General features: G+C 57.9%; 1 protein-coding gene and 1 long non-coding RNA gene across 19 annotated transcripts in view; both read left to right on the top strand.

Moving 5' to 3' along the window:
• The window catches only part of UNKL (unk like zinc finger), a 48438-nt gene that overhangs the window by 16098 nt on the left and 12632 nt on the right, over window positions 1-19708 (top strand). For 7 of the 18 annotated variants that reach the window (XR_013411367.1, XR_013411369.1, XR_003725482.2 and 4 more), the window contains 6 exons: window positions 796-931; window positions 2532-2649; window positions 4043-4127; window positions 5054-5139; window positions 7273-7335; window positions 12251-12428. Coding sequence is in view for 8 of the 18 variants with exons in the window: in XM_077985147.1 (XP_077841273.1) it covers window positions 796-931; window positions 2532-2649; window positions 4043-4127; window positions 5054-5139; window positions 7273-7335; window positions 12251-12428 (666 nt within the window). In the remaining 10 variants the exon portion in view is untranslated. Of the gene's footprint in view, window positions 1-772; window positions 932-1343; window positions 1978-2531; window positions 2672-3997; window positions 4128-5053; window positions 5140-7272; window positions 7336-12250; window positions 12429-18187; window positions 18364-18431; window positions 18615-19114; window positions 19210-19431; window positions 19524-19708 lie in introns of those variants that run through there. The other 11 variants (XM_077985149.1, XM_077985148.1, XR_013411371.1 and 8 more) reach the window with 9 other exon arrangements.
• LOC144337818 (uncharacterized) lies at window positions 12519-17482 on the top strand. Its single transcript, XR_013411414.1, has 3 exons — window positions 12519-12935; window positions 15648-16016; window positions 17345-17482. It is a non-coding gene; the product is annotated as an uncharacterized LOC144337818 (long non-coding RNA).

Here is a 19708-nt window from a genome sequence, read left to right as displayed (position 1 = left end):
GCTGGGATTACAGGCGCGCACCACCACCACACCCGGCTAATTTTTTATTTTTAGTAGAGACAGGGTTTCACCGTGTTGGCCAGGCTGCTCTTGAACTCCTGACCTTGTGATCCACCCACCTCGGCCTCCCAAGGTGCTGGGATTACAGGCGTGAGCCACCACATCCGGCCCAGTGAATGACTTCTAAAACTAGGCTTTATTTTTTAGAGCAGTTTTCGGTTCACAGCAAAACTGAGTAGAAAAATAGATTTCCCAGACGCCCCCTGCTCCCTCAGCCTCTCCTGCCATGAACCTCCTGCACTGCGAGGTACGCTTGTTACCAGCAGTGAACCCACATTGAGGTGTGCTTGTCACCCAGAGGCTGTGGTGTGCATGAGGCTCAACGTGCAGCATTTCAGGGTGTGCGTTTCTCTGTTTTTTAGCATATTCACAAAGCTGTGCAACCATCTCCTTTGTCTAGTTGGAGAACGTTTTTATCCCCCATCAAGGAAGCCGCATACCCACAGCAGGACTCCCTCCCAACCCCGGTGGTCTCGGCTCCACTCCGCCTCTGTGGGTTCCCTAGTTCTGGGCGTTTGTTTTCACATAAACAGAATCACACCACATGGCCTGTGGGCCCGGCTTCCCTCACGGAGCGTGAGTCTTTGAGGTCCGCGTGTGCCGTGGCACGTGTCTGCGCTGCCCGAGTGCTCCTGCAGCTCCTTCCGTTGGGGGACAGCCGGGTCCTCCCACCTTCGGTCTCCTGTGCCCAGCCTCCAGTCACGCAGCTCAGGCACCGTGTGGCCCATTTTTCAGACGCCAACTTCGTGCTGGGTAGCTACAAGACAGAGCAGTGCCCGAAGCCACCGCGCCTGTGTCGCCAGGGCTACGCATGCCCGCACTACCACAACAGCCGGGACAGGCGGCGCAACCCCCGGCGCTTCCAGTACAGGTGAGCCTGCGGGACCGAGCTCAGAGGACCCCGGCTGGTGGGCGTCCTTCCTGGCCCGTGGCCCGCACTGCCCACCCCGGGTTCTCATGGGAGGGCTGCCCTTGTGGCACCATCATCCCCGGGAGGGGAGGGTGTCTCCAAGCACAGTGGCTGTGGGAGGCGTCATGGAGGCCCACGCGTCTGTCCCGGGGACGGGCCTCCCTACCCATGCTCAGTGGCTCCCATGCAGTCCCCTACCGGGGCCCCTCTGCGAGGCAAGGGGTCGGAGCACTGCAGGAGGGATCCCCGTGTGCCCCACCTGTGCCTCTGGTCGCAGCCATGCTCTCCGGGCTGTGGGCCGCGTGCTGTCTCCTCGCCTGAGCCCCAGGCACTCTGACGTTGTTGTCACCTGGGATCGACCTCGTCTTCACAGCTGGCAGCTGGGACACCGGGTCCTTAGGCTGAGTCCCACGGCCAACAACCCAAGGGTCGCCCTGCCCAGGGTGCACAAAGGACCTTCCTCCACTGCCTGAGCCCCAACTGTCCCTGTGTCTGGCCCGTGGGTTTGGCGCCTTGCAGCCTGCTTGCCTCTGAAGCCCCTTTCTCCTCCTTGCCCCAGCCCGGCCTCCTGGTTGTGCTTGGCCTGCCTGCCGTCTGCAGTTTGCACCTGAGACGGGGGTGGGGGGTACAGACCCCACAGGGTGTCTAGATGACTGGACCATGGCCTTGGCCTCCCTGAGGCCCTGTCTGTGTCCAGCTCTTCCTTTGAGCAGAGAGCCACCCTCTCCTCTTCTGAATGACCTGGTGCTGCCTCATGTGCCCTGGAGGGCGCCTGTGCCCCCATGGGAAGGACCCCCCTCCTTGTTTTGCCACATTCCGTCTCCCTCTGAGCAGCGTCCAGGTTGAGGGACCTGAACGACTGTAGAACAAACCACAAATTAGTCTCTAGGTTTTTGTCATCACCCGTCATGGAAAGAAAAGAAAAATTCTTTTCTTCAACAGGCACTTATGTTTTCCATAAATCCAAGCCAGTTACAATAAAGCTGCTAGAAATTCTACGAAGAGTAGAGGATTTTGTTTCTTTATGAGACACAGTCTCTGTTGCCCAGGCTGGAGTGCGGTGGTGCATTTCAGCTCACTGCAGTAGGAACATAGGTAATTTGAAATTGGTGAGGATTTTTAAATCGTGGGATCAGAACTCTCACTTGCATTTTATAGAAGGTTGATGAGACAGCCCGGTGCTGTCCGGGTGCCCAGCCTCACTGCCCCCAGGAAGTTCGGCTGCATCTCCCCTGCGTTCTCCACGTCCGTGAGGGTGGCTCTGACTCAGACTCAAGTTAAATTCCATGAAGAACAGCCCCGGGGCTCCTGACCCCATCCTGGCACTGGCCGGGCCTGCGTGTCCGTGAGCGCAGAGCTGGGTTGCCGGTCACTCTAGGGCCCTAGGCCTGAGGCCCTTCTGGTGGGAGGCAGACACCTCTGGGCACACGGGGGCAGCCATGTCCTCCGTGTCCCCCTGACCCCTCCTCATCCCCAGGTCCATGCCCTGCCCCAGCGTGAAGCACGGGGATGAGTGGGGGGAGCCAAGTCCTCCGTTCCCCTGACACCTCCTCATCCCCAGGTCCACGCCCTGCCCCAGCGTGAAGCACGGGGATGAGTGGGGGGAGCCCGCACGCTGTGACGGCGGTGACGGCTGCCAGTATTGCCACTCCCGCACGGAGCAGCAGTTCCATCCCGAGGTACGTCCCTCCGGCCCCCCAGGTGCAGGGATTGCTGGAAGGCCCTGGAGAAGCCGAGGGTTTCACAGCGTGGCTCATCACACAGAAAGAACAGTGATGAACCTTGGCCGAGGGCTGGCGCGGGGCGGGAAGCCTGGGGGCGCGTGGGGGCTGTTCCTGCTTTCTGTCTTGCTTGCTGGCCTTCAGGCTGCGTCAGCCGGCGAGTCTCTCCGCTTGGCCTGCAACAGAAAAGAATCGTGGGAAAATGTCGATTAAATAAATGTCAATTAAAAACATACATATTCAGGGCTGGGCGCAGTAGCTCACACCTGTAATCCCAGCACTTTGGGAGGCTGAGGCAGGCAGATCACTAGGTCAGGAGATCGAGACCATCCTGGCGAAACCCCGTCTCTACTAAAAATACAAAAAAATTAGCCAGGCGAGGTGGCGGGCGCCTATAGTCCCACCTACTCAGGAGGCTGAGGCAGGAGAATGGCGTGAGCTTGGGAGGCGGAGCTTGCAGTGAGCCGAGATCACGCCACTGCACTCCAGCCTGGGGGACAGAACCAGACTCTGTCTCAAAAAAAAAAAAAATTAGCCAGACATTGTGGCACGTGATTGTAATCCCGGATACTTGGGAGGCTGAGGCAGGAGAATCACTTGAACTCGGGAGACGGATGTTGCATTGAGTTGAGATCACGCCACTGCACTCCAGCCTGGGCAACAGCGCGAGACTCTCTCAAAAAACAAACAAAATGAACAAGTGAACGAGCCCCCACAGGTGCCTCGTGGTGGGAGAGCCGTGGGGTGGGGCCAGGCTGGAGGGCAGGAGAGAGGCTTCCTGCTGGGACCCAGGCAGGTGTGGGCACTGGGGGCCAGGTGTGCCAGTGGCTGTGTCCTTCCCGGAGAGCTGCGGAGCAGGAGGGGCTGGGCCAGGCCCTCTGAAGGCGGACTGGGGGCTTCCAGGCCGGTCTGTCCTTTGCTGGGTCTTAAGCGTTGTTGACCCATGAGAGGGGCTGTCGCCCTAGGTGAAGGGTCAGTGGGTCTGGTCAGGGAACAGAGACACGTGCTGCTTTTAATAGGCGCTTATTAGGCACCTGCTGCATACCAGACTCTGAATTTGGTGCATCTTTCAGAGAAGATCAGCAGGGAAATGACTTTGCCCGTGACTGGAGGGCAGATGCTGCGGGAATGGCCCACAGGTGTGCCTGTTCCCTGTGGGTCGGCTGTGCAGAGAGGAGGGATGTGGGGACCAAGGGCACACGGTGGAGGAGGGCAGGGCCCACACCCCTCTTCTCAGGGTTGTCTTGTTATGACTTGGAGCTTCATCCTCTACCTTGGGATGATGCCAGCTGTGATCTTTCCACAGGATCCCATATCCAATCAAGTGTCTTCATTTCATTTTTTCCCCCAGATCTACAAATCTACGAAATGCAACGACATGCGCCAAACCGGGTACTGCCCTCGCGGCCCCTTCTGCGCCTTTGCACACATTGAGAGTGAGTGACCGTCCCTGTGGCAGCTTCACCTGAGCAGGTTCTGCGGCTCTGCAGGCCCTCACTGGAGTTACTGATGACCCGGAGCTGGTCACGAGGGCCTGGAAGACGGGCGGGAGCTCAGCACTGTGGTTGGGGGTGGGGGGTCCCTGACATGCCCATGGAGGCTCCCTGGGGTGTTTGTGCCACATGAGGCTGGGTTCCCTCCACGCTGGCGTGGGCCAGGCCAGGTGGAACCTGCAGGGACCCTGTCTCCAGGCACGATGGGGCCCCGAGCGTGGAGGCTGAGTCCTGGTGTGGGCCGGCTGGCGCCTCCACCTGCCTCCTGGGCATCCAAGCTGGGTCCTTCTACCCCCGCTGCCTGGGCCTTGCCCTGAGACTGCCATCTTGCCGGGCGCCCACCCAGGAGCAGCACCACCCTTGTGGAGAGAGGGGTCTGCCCACCCCAGCTCCCTCGGGGACACAGCAGAGACCCTCGAGCAAGGGTGGCTCGGGCTGAGCCCTTGCTTTCCAGAGCCGTCCGCGGTCCAGAGGATGAGGGCTTAGCTTTGGCGATCGCGTGGTCCCTAATAAGTTCCCAGCAGCAGAAACAAGCCCCGGTGGGAACCCGCGGCCGCCTCCTCGCAGCTGGGGTTTGGGCTCCGGGTTTTCTGCCTGTGGTCGCAAGCTCCAATTTCCCTTTGTTTTTGGTTTTAGTAGGGAGGGCAGCTCTTGTTCACATTTTAAACATTGCTTTTCGTGGTAAAAACATGAAACACTGGTCTAAGGCCTGAGCGTCCCCTGTCATTGCCCGGCCGTCCTCTGCTGCACCCCTGAGGGATGATTGTGACAAGGCCACGCACGCTCGGCCCTGACGTGTGGTGCAGAGACTGCGTGTTCCTGTCACCCACCGGTGGCCCTCAGAGCCTGCTGCTCCCCTGTCCTTGCAGAGAGCCTGGGGATGGTGAATGACTGGGGCTGCCGTGACCTCCACCTCACGAGTCCTGCCTCCACGGGCAGCGGCCAGCCGGGAAACGTAAGTGAACGGTGTTCCCGGGACAATACCAAGTGTCCTTTGGTTTAATTGAACTGTTAGGGATGTGGATGCATGTGAGTTTTCAGCAGTGTGGTCGCAGGCAGTCTGTGGAGTTTGTGGCTCTTCTAGAAGAGTCTAGAAAATCCTTGCCACTAGGCCAGGGGCGGTGGCTCATGCCTGTCATCCTAGCACTTCGGGAGGCTGAGGCGGGCGGATCACCTGAGGTGAGGAGTTCGAGACCAGCCTGGCCAACATGGTGAAACCCTGTCTATCCTAAAAATACAAAAATTAACTGGGTGTGGTGGTGGACGCCTGTAATCCCAGCTACTCAGGAGGCTGAGGCAGGAGAATTGCTTGAACCCAGGAGACGGAGGTTGTGGTGAGCTGAGATCCCGCCAGTTCACTCCAGTCTGGTGACAGAGCGAGACTCTTTCAAAAAAAAAAGGGGGGAAGGGGGGTTGGGCTCCTAGGAAGGTAAGGCTCTGGGGGAGACTGGCGGAAGATTAGAGTAACTTCAGTGAGGGTGGTTACGCAGCCTCTCCTCCTGGTGTGGAGAGGGGAGAGGGCACCTTCACAGGGAGTTCACGCCCGGCTTCGAGGCAGGAAGGGAGCGGAGAGCGGTTCCTGCGTCTGCTGTTTCTCAGCTGCTTTCAATTCGAAATAATCTTTTTCCCAGAGAGTGGCATGTTGTGGGGTGGGACGCTCTGACCCCTCGTGTGTGTCTTAGAGCTTCACGTGAGCCTCTGCCTTAGGCCCATGGCTCGGTTTGGGGTTTGACACTGTGGTTGGTTTGGGGAGTCTAGAGCTGGCACCTGCCTTCACACAGACCAACCCAAGGTCAGAGAGCCACGTTTAAATGTAAGAAATGGAACTCAGGGCCGGGCGCGGTGGTTCATGCCTGTAATTCCAGCACGTTGGGAGGCCAAGGCGAGTGGATCACCTGAGGTCAGGAGTTCGAGACCAGCCTGGCCAACATGGTGAAACCACCATCTCTACTAAAAATACAAAAATTAGCCGGGCGTGGTGGTGCGCGCCTGCGGTCCCAGCTACTCCAGAGGCTGAGGCGGGAGAATCGCTTGAACCCAGTAGGAGGAGGTTACAGTGAGCTGAGATTGCGCCACTGCACTCCAGCCTGGACGACAGAGGGAGACTGTCTCAGAAAAATAAAAGAAAAGAAATGGAACTTAGGAGAACCGACAGGGAGCCAGCAGATTCAGACGTCTCTTCTGTTTCATGAAACCTTCAAGATTTGGCATCCTTGGCCAATTGCAGTGGCTCACGCCTGTAAACCAACTACTTTAGGAGGCTGAGGTGGGACAATCGCTTGAGGTCAGGAGTTCAAGACCAGCCTGGGCAACAAAATGAGACCCTGTCTCTACAGAAAGCTTTGAAAAATTAACTGGGTCCACTGGCAAATGCCTGTGCCCCCAGCTTCTTGGCAGGCTGAGACAGGAGGATTGCTTTAGCCAGGGAGGTCACACCACCGTGCTCCAGCCTGGGAGACAGTGAAATCCTGTCTCAAAAAAGAAAAAAAATAGCATTTGTCTAAATTCTGAGCAGAGCTTACATCTGCGCGCATGTGTGTGTGTGTATACATATCTTTAGGAACCAGAAGTACTGCTGGGTAGGTGTGTATATATATACATATGCGTGTGTGTGGTGTTCTTTTTTTTTTTTTTGGAGACGGAGTCTCACTTTATCACCCAGGCTGGAGTGCAGTGGTACAACCTTGGCTCACTGCAGCCTCTACCTCCCGGGTTCAAGCAATTCCCTTTTTTTTTATTTTTTAATTTTATTTTTTGAGACGGAGTTTCACTCTTGTTGCCCAGGCTGGAGTGCAATGGTGCCATCTCGGCTCACTGTAACCTCCACCTCCTGGGTTCAAGTGATTCTTTTGCCTCCGCTTCTCGAGTAGCTGAAACTACAGGCATGTGCTACTGTGCCTGGCTATTTTTGGTATTTTTAGTAGAGACAGGTTTTCGTTGGCCAGGCTGGTCTCAAACTCCTGACCTCAGGTGATCCACCCGCCTCAGCCTCCCAAAGTGCTGCCACTGTGCCCAGCCTGAATATGTATATTTTTAATTCACATTTCCTCCCCGCTTTTTCCTCACATGACTCTTTTTTATGTTGCAGGCCAAGCGGAGAGACTCGCCGGCCGAGGGCGGCCTGAAGGGCAGCGAGCAGGACAGCAAGCAGGTACAGGCCCCAAGGCTCCCCGCGGCCCTCATGCCTGCCGGTGCGACATTGCCTTAGGGCTGGGCTGGTGCATCCTTGGTCCCTCCCACTCTGGGCTCACAAAGCCGTCTGGTTAACATCTGCTTGTGACAGAATTAGCTCTCCCCTGGTGCCCCCGTGTTTGTCTGTTTGGAACATTCGTGTTATACCTTGGAAACAACAAAGCCAAAACCTCCTGCCGTTTTCTGCTCAGGGAAATAAGAGGGGCCCTTTGGAGCCCATCTGTGTTACTTTCCTTGGGCTACAAGGGAAGGATGCAGATGGGGCCATTTAAACAGCAGAACTTGCCTGGTGCGTTGGCTCACACCTATAATCCAAGCACTTTGAGAGGCCAAGGAGGGCGGATCACGAGGTCAGGAGTTCGGGACCAGCCTGGCCAACATAGTGAAACCCCATCTCTACTAAAAATGCAAAATATTAGCCAGGCGTGGTGGCACGTGCCTGTAGTCCCGGCTACTCAGGAAACTGAGGCAGGAGAATCGCTTGAAGCCGGGAGGTGGATGTTGTAGTGAACCAAGATCATGCCACTGCGCTCCAGCCTGGGTGACACAGAACAAGAGTCCATCTCTAAGTAAATGAATGAATGAGGGAGTTTTGGTTGGGCATAGTAGCTCACACCTGTGGTTCCAGCACTTTGGGAGGCTGAGGCAGGAGAATTGCTTGAGCCCAGGAGTTGGAGGTTGCAGTGAGCCGAGCACTCCAGCCTGGGCGAGAGTGAGGCCCTATCTCAAACCAAACCAAAACCAAAACCACACCCCAAGCAGCAGCACGCGATTCTCTCTCAGTTCTGGGGGCTGAGGCTCCTGAGTCCCCCTAGGTGCAGACGCCGCCTCCTCCGTATCCTCTGGGTCACTCCTCTGTGTGTGGCATCCCGGGGTCTCTTCCTGGCGAGAGCGGCTGCGTAGGGCCCTGCCCCAGCACCTCATGTCATTGTTTTTTAGTTTCTTGAATTTTTTGAGACAGGGTCTGGCTCTGTCACCCAGGTGGGGTGCGGCGGCCCAGTCCAGCTCACTGCAGCCCGGGACTCCCAGGCTTGAAGCAGTCCTCCCACCTCAGCCTCCTGAGTCGCTGGGACCCCAGGCCCACACCGCCAGGCTTGGCCAATTTTTGTATTTTTTAAGAAATGGGGTCTCACTGTGTTGTACAGGATGGTCTTGAACTCCTGGGCTCAAGCAGTCCTCCTGTTCTGGCCTCCCAAAGTGTTGGGATCACAGGTGTGAGCCTCCACGCCCGGCCTAAGAACTCGTCTCACCTTAATTACTCCTCACAGGCCTATCTCCAAATTTAGTCACGCCGGGGGTCACGGCTTCCATGTAGGAATTTGGGGGGGACACGCTTGGTCCATAACAGACACTGTGCTGACTGAAACGAGCCAGGTACTGAAAGGCAGATCCTGTGTGATTCCACTCGCAGGAGGCCGCGAGTGGAGCCACATTCACAGACAGCAGGTAGCACGGTGGGTGCGCGGCCGGGCTGGGGAGGGAGCTGGTGTTCCTGGGGTCAGAGCTTCCGGATGGGAGATGAGGCACTCTGGGGATGGATGCGGTGATGGCTGCACAGCGGCGTGGATGGAATTCATGCCACGGACTACACCGACCCGTGACCACTGTAGTAAATGTTATATTTCACCGTAATACAGAGAAGAAAAACAGGCAGGCAGTGCCGGTGTTAGCGGAGGTGCGGCGTCCCCACGGCGTCCTCACGGGGCAGGCGGTGCCGGTGTTAGCGCAGGTGCGGCATCCCTATGGGGCTCTCGTCTGACGCCTCTCACCATGCCCAGCCCTCCTGTGGATGGGCCCCCATACCAGGCCCGTCGTGTGTGGCTGTTGTACCTTGGCAAACAAGGACTGACCTGGATGTTGATGATTTCAGGTGATCATTTGGGCTGAAGTCACAGTGTGCACATCACCCCGGCCAGCTCCCGGGCAGGGTCAGCATGGGGTCTGGGAGTCACTCAGCGCTGAGGCTTCCTCTCCCATCCCTCTTGGTTTATGGCCTCCAGTAGGCTGGGGAAGGCTCCCCGGGTGGAGTCTCTCCTGCAGACACTCCGGAAGGAGGCGGCCTTGGCTTCTCAGGCTGCTGCACTCACCCTGGGCCGGGCAGTGCTTTGGGAGCCTGAGGCCGCCTCCTAGCTGAGGGTCAGCCTGTGCCCAGCGCTCAGACCGGCGCTGCTTTGGGGGCAAATGTGGCGCCTGCACTGTGGTGCCCCCCGGCTTTCTGCGTTCTTGGGCTCTATGCAGACACAGGTGCGGGGCACAGGCTCCCTGTCTGACCCAGGGCAGGGCAGGCCTGCTCTGCAAACCCCAGCATTGTCCATGGCTTCTTGGTGGGCCCGGGCCCTTCCAGGCAATAGTCCCTAGGCTCTCCCTTATTTGGGAGGTGGCCTCTGGGCCTGGGTGATGCTCTGGAGTTGGGTTCAGGCAAGGACTGAGACGCCTACAGGGGTCATGGAGCTGGGAGGACATCCACAGGGGTGACTGTGACGCGGGCGGTGGCCTCTTGGCTACTGGTGGGTCAGGACATGGTGGACCTCAGCCTGGCGGAGCAGGGGCAGCTTGTGTGTAGGGACCGTGCCCCAGAGCAGGGACCCAGGCAGACCCTGAGACACAGGGTGGGCTGCCAAGAGATGGGACAAGGAGGGGGTGGGGGAGGGCTTCTGCGGGCCGTGCAGCTGTGCAGCGCCCACATCCCCGGAGGGCAGTGCATTGCCGTCCCTGAGCTTTTGGTTCTGAGTCACAGCTGCTGGATGCGGTGAGCTCGGCAGACTGCCCCACGTCACTCACCCCTTGCTGGTGCCCGCCTCCTCGGTCCCGCAGCCCGGGTGGCCCTGTCCTTTGCTGGTAGAGAAGGTCGGTCCCCTCCCTGATCCAAGCTGTCGGGGAACAAGGAGCTCCCAGGTGTCTGTGTCGCTCCTGGATGTCGGGTCACCGGAACGTCTGTTGGGAGGTCCTTCTCAGCCTTCCTGGGGCCACATCGAGGCTCTGGAGCAGAGATAGGAAGCGCCAGGGGTAGAGGGCGGGTTGCCACTGAGATGGCACCAGGTCTCGAATCACCCACCGTGTTTCTGGGCTGCTTGCTAGAGAACGTGAGGCTTCCAGCAACCCTGTCACCAGGCTCACCATGGGTGATTGATGGGGGGTGTCGGCAGCGCCATGCATGGCTGGGAGGGTCCCTGGCGTTGCATGACTGGGTGGGTCTGTGGTGTTGGGTGCAGGAGTTACCGCCGTCCCTGATGCTGACGGGGTGGACTGTGGTTCCTTTTTTCACGGCTTGAGGGAAAGTGGTCTCCGGGCCAGGGAGGGGAAGTGGATTATGGACGAGGGGGCAGGCCCCATCTTGCACCTGCGAGGGGAGCTCTGGCGGCTGTCTCCAGAGTTTGCAGCTGGAGGAGACTGTTTTCAGAGTCAGTCACGGGGGCTCTGTGCACCTCCTGTGCCGTGGGCTGAGGGGCAAATCCGTTATCCAGAAGGAAGCCAGTGCAGGCAGCAGGACCGCAAGGCCACAGAAGCCTGGAGCCAGGTGCGTTCTTGAGGACTAGTCAGTGCCTAATTTCTCACCCTTAGGAAATGCATGTTAAAATTTCTTCGTTATGGACAGTTTTACTTAAGCAGGTGAACTAGTAGAATCATACCCCCCAAGGTTAACTTTTCCTGCATTACTTTTCAGCAAAACCCAAATATCATATCATTTCAACTGTAATATTTCAGTATGCAATTCATTTTTTTTTTTAGAAATAGAGTCTCTCTGTTGCCCGGGCTGCAGTGCAGTGGTGCGATCTTGGCTCACCGCAACCTCTGCCTCCTGGGTTCAAGCGATTCTCCTGCCTCAGCCTCCCGAGTAGCTGGGACCATAGGTGCCTGCCACAATGCCTGGCTAATTTTTTGTATTTTTAGTAGAGACGGGGTTTCTCCATATTGAGCAGCCTGGTCTCGAACTCCTGATCTCAGGTGATCCGCCCACCTTGGCCTCCCAAAGTGCTGGGATTACAGGTGTGAGCCACCACGCCCGGCCCTGGCTAATTTTTTTTGTGTTTTTAGTAGAGACAGCGTTTCACCACGTTGGCCAGGCTGGTCTCGAACTCCTGACCTCCAGTAATCCGCCCACCTCGGCCCACCTCGGCCTCCCAAAGTGCAGGGATTACAAACATGAGCCACCGTGCCTGGCCAGAAACTCATTCTAATCCAGCTTTTGATGCTCGATTTTGCAGTGACCTCGTAGGTGGCTCTGGGTCATTTGTATCGGGTGTTTTCTCGTGTGCAGCGCCCTGCCCGTTACTGGGTTTTATTCAGCACTGCTCTGTGTGCTTGCTCTTTTTCTTTTGATCTATTATCCACCAAATACAGACAATGTGAGTTGCCCGTGTTTTACTTTCCCTGGTGATGAGGTCACAGGACCACGCTATGGATGTTTTAGAAGTGGTGCTGGGTCTCTTTTTAAGTCCCTGGGAGGACATTTCTCTGGGGGCCCCCACAGGTGCTCAGGAGCCAGTCCTGAGTGAGAGCTGGGGTGGGGGCACCCAGGAGGTGTGCCCCTTGGGCTGGCAGGCCCCTGGCCTCTGACACATCTTTCTGCACCTGCCGGATTGATTTTTACTGGCAGATGTCTACTCCTGAAACATTTTCTGCAGAAAAGCTCACGAGACACTTCCCAGAGGTGTCTGTGCCTTTCCCAAGTGCACCATAGCCCGCTGCCGTGCCCGTCCTGGTGTTTCTCCTCAGTGTGGTCAGAGTCCCTCCGGGTCTGGGAAACTCTCCCCGGGCCTCGCCAGGGCGTGGAAGTCGGCCACTGTCCCGTGGTGCTTTCTGCAGGGTGCTGACGTGGCGCTGCCTCCTCCACGCAGGGGGCACGTGCTGACGGTGTTTGTGTCTTTGAACAGAACCACCTGGCCGTGTTTGCAGCCGTCCACCCGCCGGCCCCCAGCGTGAGCTCCAGCGTGGCGTCCAGCCTGGCGTCCAGCGCCGGCTCCGGCAGCTCCTCCCCCACTGCACTGCCCGCGCCCCCCACCCGCGCCCTCCCGCTCAGCCCCGCTGGCAGCACCGTGGAGGCCGTCCTCGGTAAGTCCGGCACCATCCTCCTTTCTCCCTGACCTCCTTCTGTTCTCATGCTGTAGCTTTTCAGGAACAGCGTTTCTATTTCAGGACATGTTACAGAATCGTCATTTTTGTAAAGAAGCCAGACATGTGTTTTCGGTCTTTTGTCACTTTGGTTGTGTTGCACGTGGGGTTGTGAAAACAAGCCCTGGCTCAGAGAGGCTCCTGGTCTGGGTGCCACGGGCACTGGGGACGAGGAGCCTCCCTGGAGCCAGGCAGAGTGGGCGCCGCCCGGCCCAGGGACAGAGAACAGGGAGGTTGCTGACAGATGATGGGAGGCGTGGGAGTTGGCTGCCTGTGCGCCCAGTGCTGTGGGAGGCCGAGGCAGGAGGATCACTTGAGCCCAGAAGTTCAAGACCAGCCTGGGCAACATAGTGAGACTCCGTCTCTACTAAAAATAATTTGTCAGGCATGGTGGTGCACACCTGTAGTTCCAGCTATTTGGGAGGCTGAGGTGGGAGGATCACTTGAGCCCAGGAGGTGGAGGCTGTGGTGAGCTGTGATTGCACCACTGCACTCCAGCCTGGGTGAGAGAGTGAGACCAAGTCAAAAAAAAAATTGAAAGTAGGGGTTGTGGACCAGTGAGGGCACTGAAAGTGGGGGATAGTGATGGGGTGGGGAGCCCGGCGAAGGCTTAGAGTCGGGGGCAAAGCTGTGAGCACCTGGGCTGGCAGTTTTGGGAGGCCTTTAGCTGGAGGGAGTCACTGGGCACTGAGACACGTGATAGAGCTGGGCTGTGGGGACCCGTCGGGGCCTGGCTGGAAGCCCAGAACCTGGGGGGCAGATTGTTCCAGAAGCCCAGAGGGGGTAGAGTTCGGGGTGGGACAGTGCCAGGGGCTGGGCTGTGTGTGTCCTTGGTCCCTTTCAGCCCCTGGGGACAGGTTGGAGTGGTGGGGGACGCCTGCCGCACCTGTGCAGGGCTTTGCTTGCAGAGACGCTTGGTGAATGATGGGACGTGCTGAAGCCCCACATTCCATGGCCACCAGCGCCCAAGGGACCCAAACCTGCCTCTCCTGACAGTGACAGTGAGGGACATGGGGAAGGCCGCCACCTGTGCTGCTCTCCAAGTTCTGTCCGTGGGCTGGGGTGGAGTGGGATGGGGTTGGGGGTACAGTGAGGATGGGCCCTGCTCAGCTCAGCCCGGGCCTGGAGCCCACCCCTTCCTCTTCTACATCCTCTGCTGTCCAGGGTGTGGTGGGGGAGCTGGGCATGGGATCAGGAGGACAGGGCTGCTGGGGCCACATGGTGGGGGCCCTTGCTCCAGTGTCTGCATGGGCACACTCTGGGGACTCGGAGTGGGAGCCCGGCACCATCAGGGCCCGCGTCGATGCGGGAGGCGGCCCGGCGGCCAGACCCGCGATGACTCCTGCCCAAGAGCCGCAGCTGCCGGTCGTTGGTGGTTGCCCCATACGGAACTGCTCGGGCCTAGCTGCAAGCCTCCAGCAGCTCCATCCGTGCAGGCCTGGACGCCGCCGGCCAAGGAGGCCGAGGAGAGAGACTCTTCCCAGCGGCCACTTAGGCCACAGACTGCACCTCGGCAGGACGCTACAGCAGTCTCATCCTGAGTGGTGTCTGCAAGGAAAGCCAGGTGCAGCTCCTGAGGCCCCAGGATGGTCCTCAGTCCCCCAAGCACCCAGGGCCCCGCTCTCAGCACCTCTGCAAGCCAGGTGCATCTTCTGGGCATGGCTCTCAGCCTGTGTTGCTGTGGGGCCGTCCCATCCCTACATCCCCTTGGGGTTGAGCCCAGGCCTTTACATTTTTGTTTTGTGTGTGGGGGGGTTTTTTGTTTTTGTTTTTGATTTTTTTTTTTTTTTTTTTTGAGACAGAGTTTCCCTCCTGTTGCCCAGGCTGGAGTGCAGTGGCACGATCTTGGCTCACTGCAACTTCTGCCTCCTGGGTTCACGCCGTTCTCCTGTCTGAGCCTCCGGAGTAGCTGGGATTACAGGTGCCTGCCACCATGCCCGGCTAACTTCTTTTTTTTTTTTTTTGTATTTTTAGTAGAGATGGGGTTTTACCATATTGGCCAGCCTGGTCTTAAATTCCTGACCTCATGATCTGCCCACCTGGGCCTCCAAAAATGCTGGGATTACAGGCTTGAGCCACTGCCCAGCATGTGTGTGTGTTTTTTTGAGACAGAGTCTCGCTCTGTCACCCAGATTGGAGGGCAGTGGCGTGATCTTGGCTCACCGCAACCTCTACCTCCTGGATTCAAGTGATTCTCCTGCCTCAGCCTCCTGAGTGGCTGAGACTGTAGGCGGGTGCCACCATGCCCGGCTGATTTTTGTGTTTTTAGTAGAGATGAGGTTTCACCATGTTGGCCAGGCTGGTCTCGAACTCCCGACCTCTAGTGATCCTCCCACCTCGGCCTCCCAAAGTGCTGGGATTACAGGCATGAGCCACCACACCCGGCCTGAAGTTTTTAAAAGGTCTCTTTCCCAAACACTGGGACCTTTTGTGGCCGCATGCGTCTCTCCCTCGCAGCCCTGGTGTTCCTATGTGGGCTCTGTCGTGCACCTCCAGAATCCAGGACCAGTCCCTCCCTCAGGAGGCCATGGGGAGAGTGGGCATCCTGGATGGACCCAGCGCCCGTGCGGGGGGGCTCGGTCGGGCCGGGGCAGGGGCACAGGCTCAGGCCATGTTTGTGTGTGTTTCGTCCTCACTGGCTGGGAGCGCTGGGCCGCCCCGCCCAGGGAAGGGCTTCTCGTTTCTGCCTTGCTGTGGAGGGCTCACCTGGTTTCAGGACAGGACTCAGACTTCCGCCCTCCGGTCTGTTTTGGAAGTCATCTTCTCCCGGAGCCTCTGTGGACGAGGAAGCATGTGGTGTGAGATGACTCCTGTTAGGGCTTCACCGTAGAGGGCAGGTTTTTAAAATCGTGAATACTCCATGGGCGGGAGCGCTGTGTTCATTTTTCTCTCATGCAGAAACAAGCCCACGTGTGTGTTCAGCTGGAAACTAGGGCATACATGCTGTTCCTCTGGAACCAGAGCGGTCTCAGGAGTTGAATGGGCTGGGGTGCCCACCCCCATCCCATTCCATTCCAGCCCAGGGACAGCACTTGGAGATCCCACAGGTGACGGCCTTCCCTGAGTTTGTTTTTGTTCGTTTTGGGGTTTTATTTTTTGAGACAGGGTCTTGCCCTGTCATCCAGGCAAGAGTGCAGTGGTGCAGTCAGCTCGCTGCAGCCTCAAATTCCCGGGCTCAAGAGACCCTCCTGCATCAGCCTCCCAAGTGTAGCTGAGACCACAGGCAGGCGCTATGGGCCTAGCTAGAACGTGCTTGTTTTAATTTGAGATCGCTATCATAAATGGGTTGTGTGATCCAAGGCCCTGGATCGTGCTGAATCACACCCTCAAATTCACACATCCCCATCAGAAACTCAGGTCAGGGATGAAGTCCACACAGTGGCTAAAGCTCCAGGAGGGTCTGGCCTCTGAGCAGGTGCTTTTGTTTTTCTTGCTCTGTCATGCAGGCTGGAGTGCAATGGCACAATCTCGCCTCACTGGAACCTCTGCCTTCCAGGTTCGAGCAGTTCTTCCTCCACAGCCTCCAGAGTAGCTGGGACTACAGGTGTGTGCCACCATGCCCGGTTAATTTTTGTATTTTTAGTAGAGATGGGGTTTTGCATGTTGGCTAGGCTGGTCTTGAATTCCTGACCTCAGTGATCCGCCCACCTCAGCCTCCCAAGATGCTGGGATTATAGGCGTGAGCCACTGTGCCCACCCAGGATTGATTGATTGATTGATTGATTGATTGATTTTTTTTTTTTTTTTTTTGAGACAGAGTCTTTCTCTGTTGTCCAGGCTGGAGTATAGTGGTGCAATCTCGTCTTACTGCAACCTCTGCCTCCCGGGTTCAAGCAATTCTCCTGCCTCAGCCTCCTGAGTAGCTGGGATTACAGGCACCCGCCACCACGCCTGGCAAATTTTTGTATTTTTAGTAGAGACGGGGCTTCACCATGTTGGTCAAGCTGGTCTCGAACTCTTGACCTCATGATCCGCCCGCCTCAGCCTCCCAAAGTGCTGGGATTACAGGCATGAGCCACCACTCCCGGCCACTTATTTTTTTAAACAAATAAGTATACATTCTGTTTTTTAAATGAAGTTTCTCTTCCCCAACCTAAAAGTAATGCTAGAATTTGAGCATAGCAGAAAAATATTTAGGAAAATTAAATCCTAAACAAGAGAGACCATCTTGGACTCTGCTTACTCTGGTGGAAAACAGAGCCAGGTGCCTGTGTGATTGACAGAGGCGTGGCTGCATCTGCGTAGCTGACCTAACTCAGATGGACTGGAGTTAGCACATTTGGAGTAATTTTTCCAAACATTTTTTCATATCTGAGGTATGTTTTCGACCTCTTTTAGTATGTCACTCGCGATCTTGAAGCACGTTCTTTCATTGACTTAAATATTTCCTGAGCCGTGAGCTGTGGTTCACGCCTATAATCCCAGCACTTTGGGAGGCCAGGGCGGGTGGATCACCTGAGGTCAGAAGTTCGAGACTAGCCTGACCAACATGGTAAAACCCTGTCTCTACTAAAAATACAAAAATTAGCTGGGTGTGGTGGGTTGCGCCTGTAATCCCAGCTTCTCATGAGAATTGCTTGGACCACAAAGGCAGAGGTTGCAGTGAACTGAGATCATGCCACTGCATGCCAGCCTGGGCGACAGAGTGAGATTTGTTCTCAAAAAAAAAAAAAAAAAAAAAAATCCTGGCCGGGTGTGGTGGCTCAAGCCTGTAATCCCAGCACTTTGGGAGGCCGAGACGGGCAGATCACGAGGTCAGGAGATCGAGACCATCCTGGCTAACATGGTGAAACCCCGTCTCTACTAAAAAATACAAAAAACTAGCCGGGCGAGGTGGCGGGCGCCTGTAGTCCCAGCTATCGGGAGGCTGAGGTAGGAGAATGGTGTAAACCCGGGAGGCGGAGCTTGCAGTGAGCTGAGATCCAGCCGCTGCACTCCAGCCTGGGCGACAGAGCAAGACTCCGTCTCAAAAAAAAAAAAAAAAAAAAAAAAATTCCGAACCAGCTATTCAGAGGTGAAGCGATGGATTTTTTTTTTTTCCCCCCAGGATCGACATTGCCTTAGTTACAGGCAATGTATTGTTGTTGCTGCTGCGACTGAAATTGTGAGCTTTGCCACCCAGTGCCAGCCTCACTTTTTTCCTCTGTCCATGCCTGAGGCATCACTGTGAAGTTACATCCCTGCACTAGCCGCAGGCACCAGGGGCAGTGTCCTGCCCGCTGACCCCGGAGCACTCCTGTGCCCCAGGCTCAGGGACTCCCGGAGCGAGCGGGACTGTATGGCCCCAGGTGTAAGCCCGCCTGCCTGCGTGTGCATTTTATTAGCTGTTGTGGAGGGTTTGGGGCGAAGCAGGCGTGTAGACTGGGTCATTTTTTCCTTGTTAATAGTACAGTTTCCTTCAGGTTGTAGATATACCGTGACTGAAGCACGGAACAGAGAAAATGAGCGGATTCTGTATTTAAGAGATTTAGTGAAAGCGTTTCAGGCCCATCTGATAGGTTCCATTTGCCTTCATCTTCCACTTCGTAGGAATAGGTTTCAGATTAAGAGTGACCTGCGAGCTCCGTACCCCGCGTTTAGATGGGGCTGGGCGGGCACGCGGACTTGGGAGGGAGGAGGGTCCTGCAGGGCAGGCAGCGGCCCCAGGTCACGCTGCCCCGCCCCGCCCCGCCCCGCCCCGCCCCGCCCCGCCAGCGCCCGTGTTGGCTCCGGTGTTTCACCTGAGTCCGCCCGGAGCCGCTGCAGATGCAGGTGGGCAGGGCAGGAGGAGCCGGGCAGGGGGGCGGCTCCGGGGCTTTCGGCCTGAAGACCTCTAGCCCCCGCTGCCCGCGCCCACCTGCCCGCCCAGCTCGTGGCCAGGAGCCGCGGAGACCGGGTGCGCCCGGGGGGAGGGGAAGGTTGGGGGAGGGCGTGGCCAGTGCGGCGGGGGCGGGGCCGAGTCACATTGCGGGGCGGGGCCCGCGCGGCGGGGGCGGGGCGCGGGCCGGGTTTGAATCCCCGGCGGCGGCCGCGGACCGTGAGTCAGCATCGGCGGCGGCCCCAGCGCGTGGCAGCCCCGCGCCGTCAAGGTGCGTGGCTCGTTACTCGGCGCTCAGGAGCGGGCCCTCCGCTAGGTGCGCCCCCCAGGTGCGTCCCCCGCGTCCCGGAGCCGGGTGTGACAGCCGCGGGGTGGGCCCGGGCTTCTCAGAGACCCGGAGCGAGGCGAGGGCGCTGCCTTCTCGGACTTGCCTTTGCCGGGCGCTCGCCGGTTCCCAGCGTGGGCTCGGACCCTCTGCGTCCCCTAGAGAGGCGGGGTCGGTGCCCCGAGGGAGGGCAGGGGAGTGGGGCGGAGCGGGGCAGGGGAACGGGGCAGGGGAGGGCCGACCCCTGCGTCCTGGCCGGGCCCAGCCTGCACTCAGCCCGCGTGGTTCGGGGATTTCCCTGGCGTCGGGGGCTCCCCCGCCCTGGGCTGAGTTCCCAGCAGTCTGTAGCTTGTCCTCGCGTGTCCCTGACCCCGGGGGACCGCGGCGGCTTGAATGTGCTGTGTCACGGCAGAGCCGGGCTGTGGGGCCGTGACTCAGCGGGCCGGTGATTTCCCAACGCCCGGGGCTGAGGCAGCCTGGCCTGACCCAGCTGTACTCGCTTAGATAACCAGCCTCGCCTGGATTGTGCCTCTGCGTGAGGGTTAGCTCTTTCTTTGAGAATGTTTCAGAAGATCTGGATCTGACCTTGGAACAGTGAGGTGAGGTGGGGAAGAAGCTGCGGGCGAGAAAGTGGGCCAGGTGGGTGCAGCAGCTCTCTCCCCCCTAGCTTTCTGGGAGTGGGCTCCTAGACAGCACTCTAGGGGTGGTGGAGCCCCCGGGACCCTCCCCAGTGCCCTCTTTGGATCAGGGGCACTTGGCTGTGAAGCAGGGCTGGAGTCTCTTGGGGGCACCCACATGTTCCCCGAACGTCCCCTCTCCAGGTAGCTTCCCAGGCTTCAGCGCAGGTGACTTGGCTGAGGTAGGTGGCGGCTGACGTCCTCTGAGCTGAATGCGAGCTGTAGAAGTTTGTCAGGTGAGCGTTGAAGGCAGCTTAGCCCCTCCACATGCTGTGCGCTCTGCACCTGGTGGGAGAAGCCTCTGTCCTGACTTAGGCACAGAGCATGGTGCGATCCCCCCACTCCAAGGGGAGAAAAGGCGCCTCCGTTCCTGTCCCCCCAACTCCTTTGCGTCTTTGCTTTTCATGAGGAGTTTCTGGAT

The sequence above is a fragment of the Macaca mulatta genome, chromosome 20, assembly GCF_049350105.2.
Source record: "Macaca mulatta isolate MMU2019108-1 chromosome 20, T2T-MMU8v2.0, whole genome shotgun sequence".
In the NCBI taxonomy this organism is placed as follows: domain Eukaryota; kingdom Metazoa; phylum Chordata; class Mammalia; order Primates; family Cercopithecidae; genus Macaca; species Macaca mulatta.
Note: the sequence above shows the minus strand (reverse complement) of the source record. Positions and strands in the feature narration are given on the sequence as shown.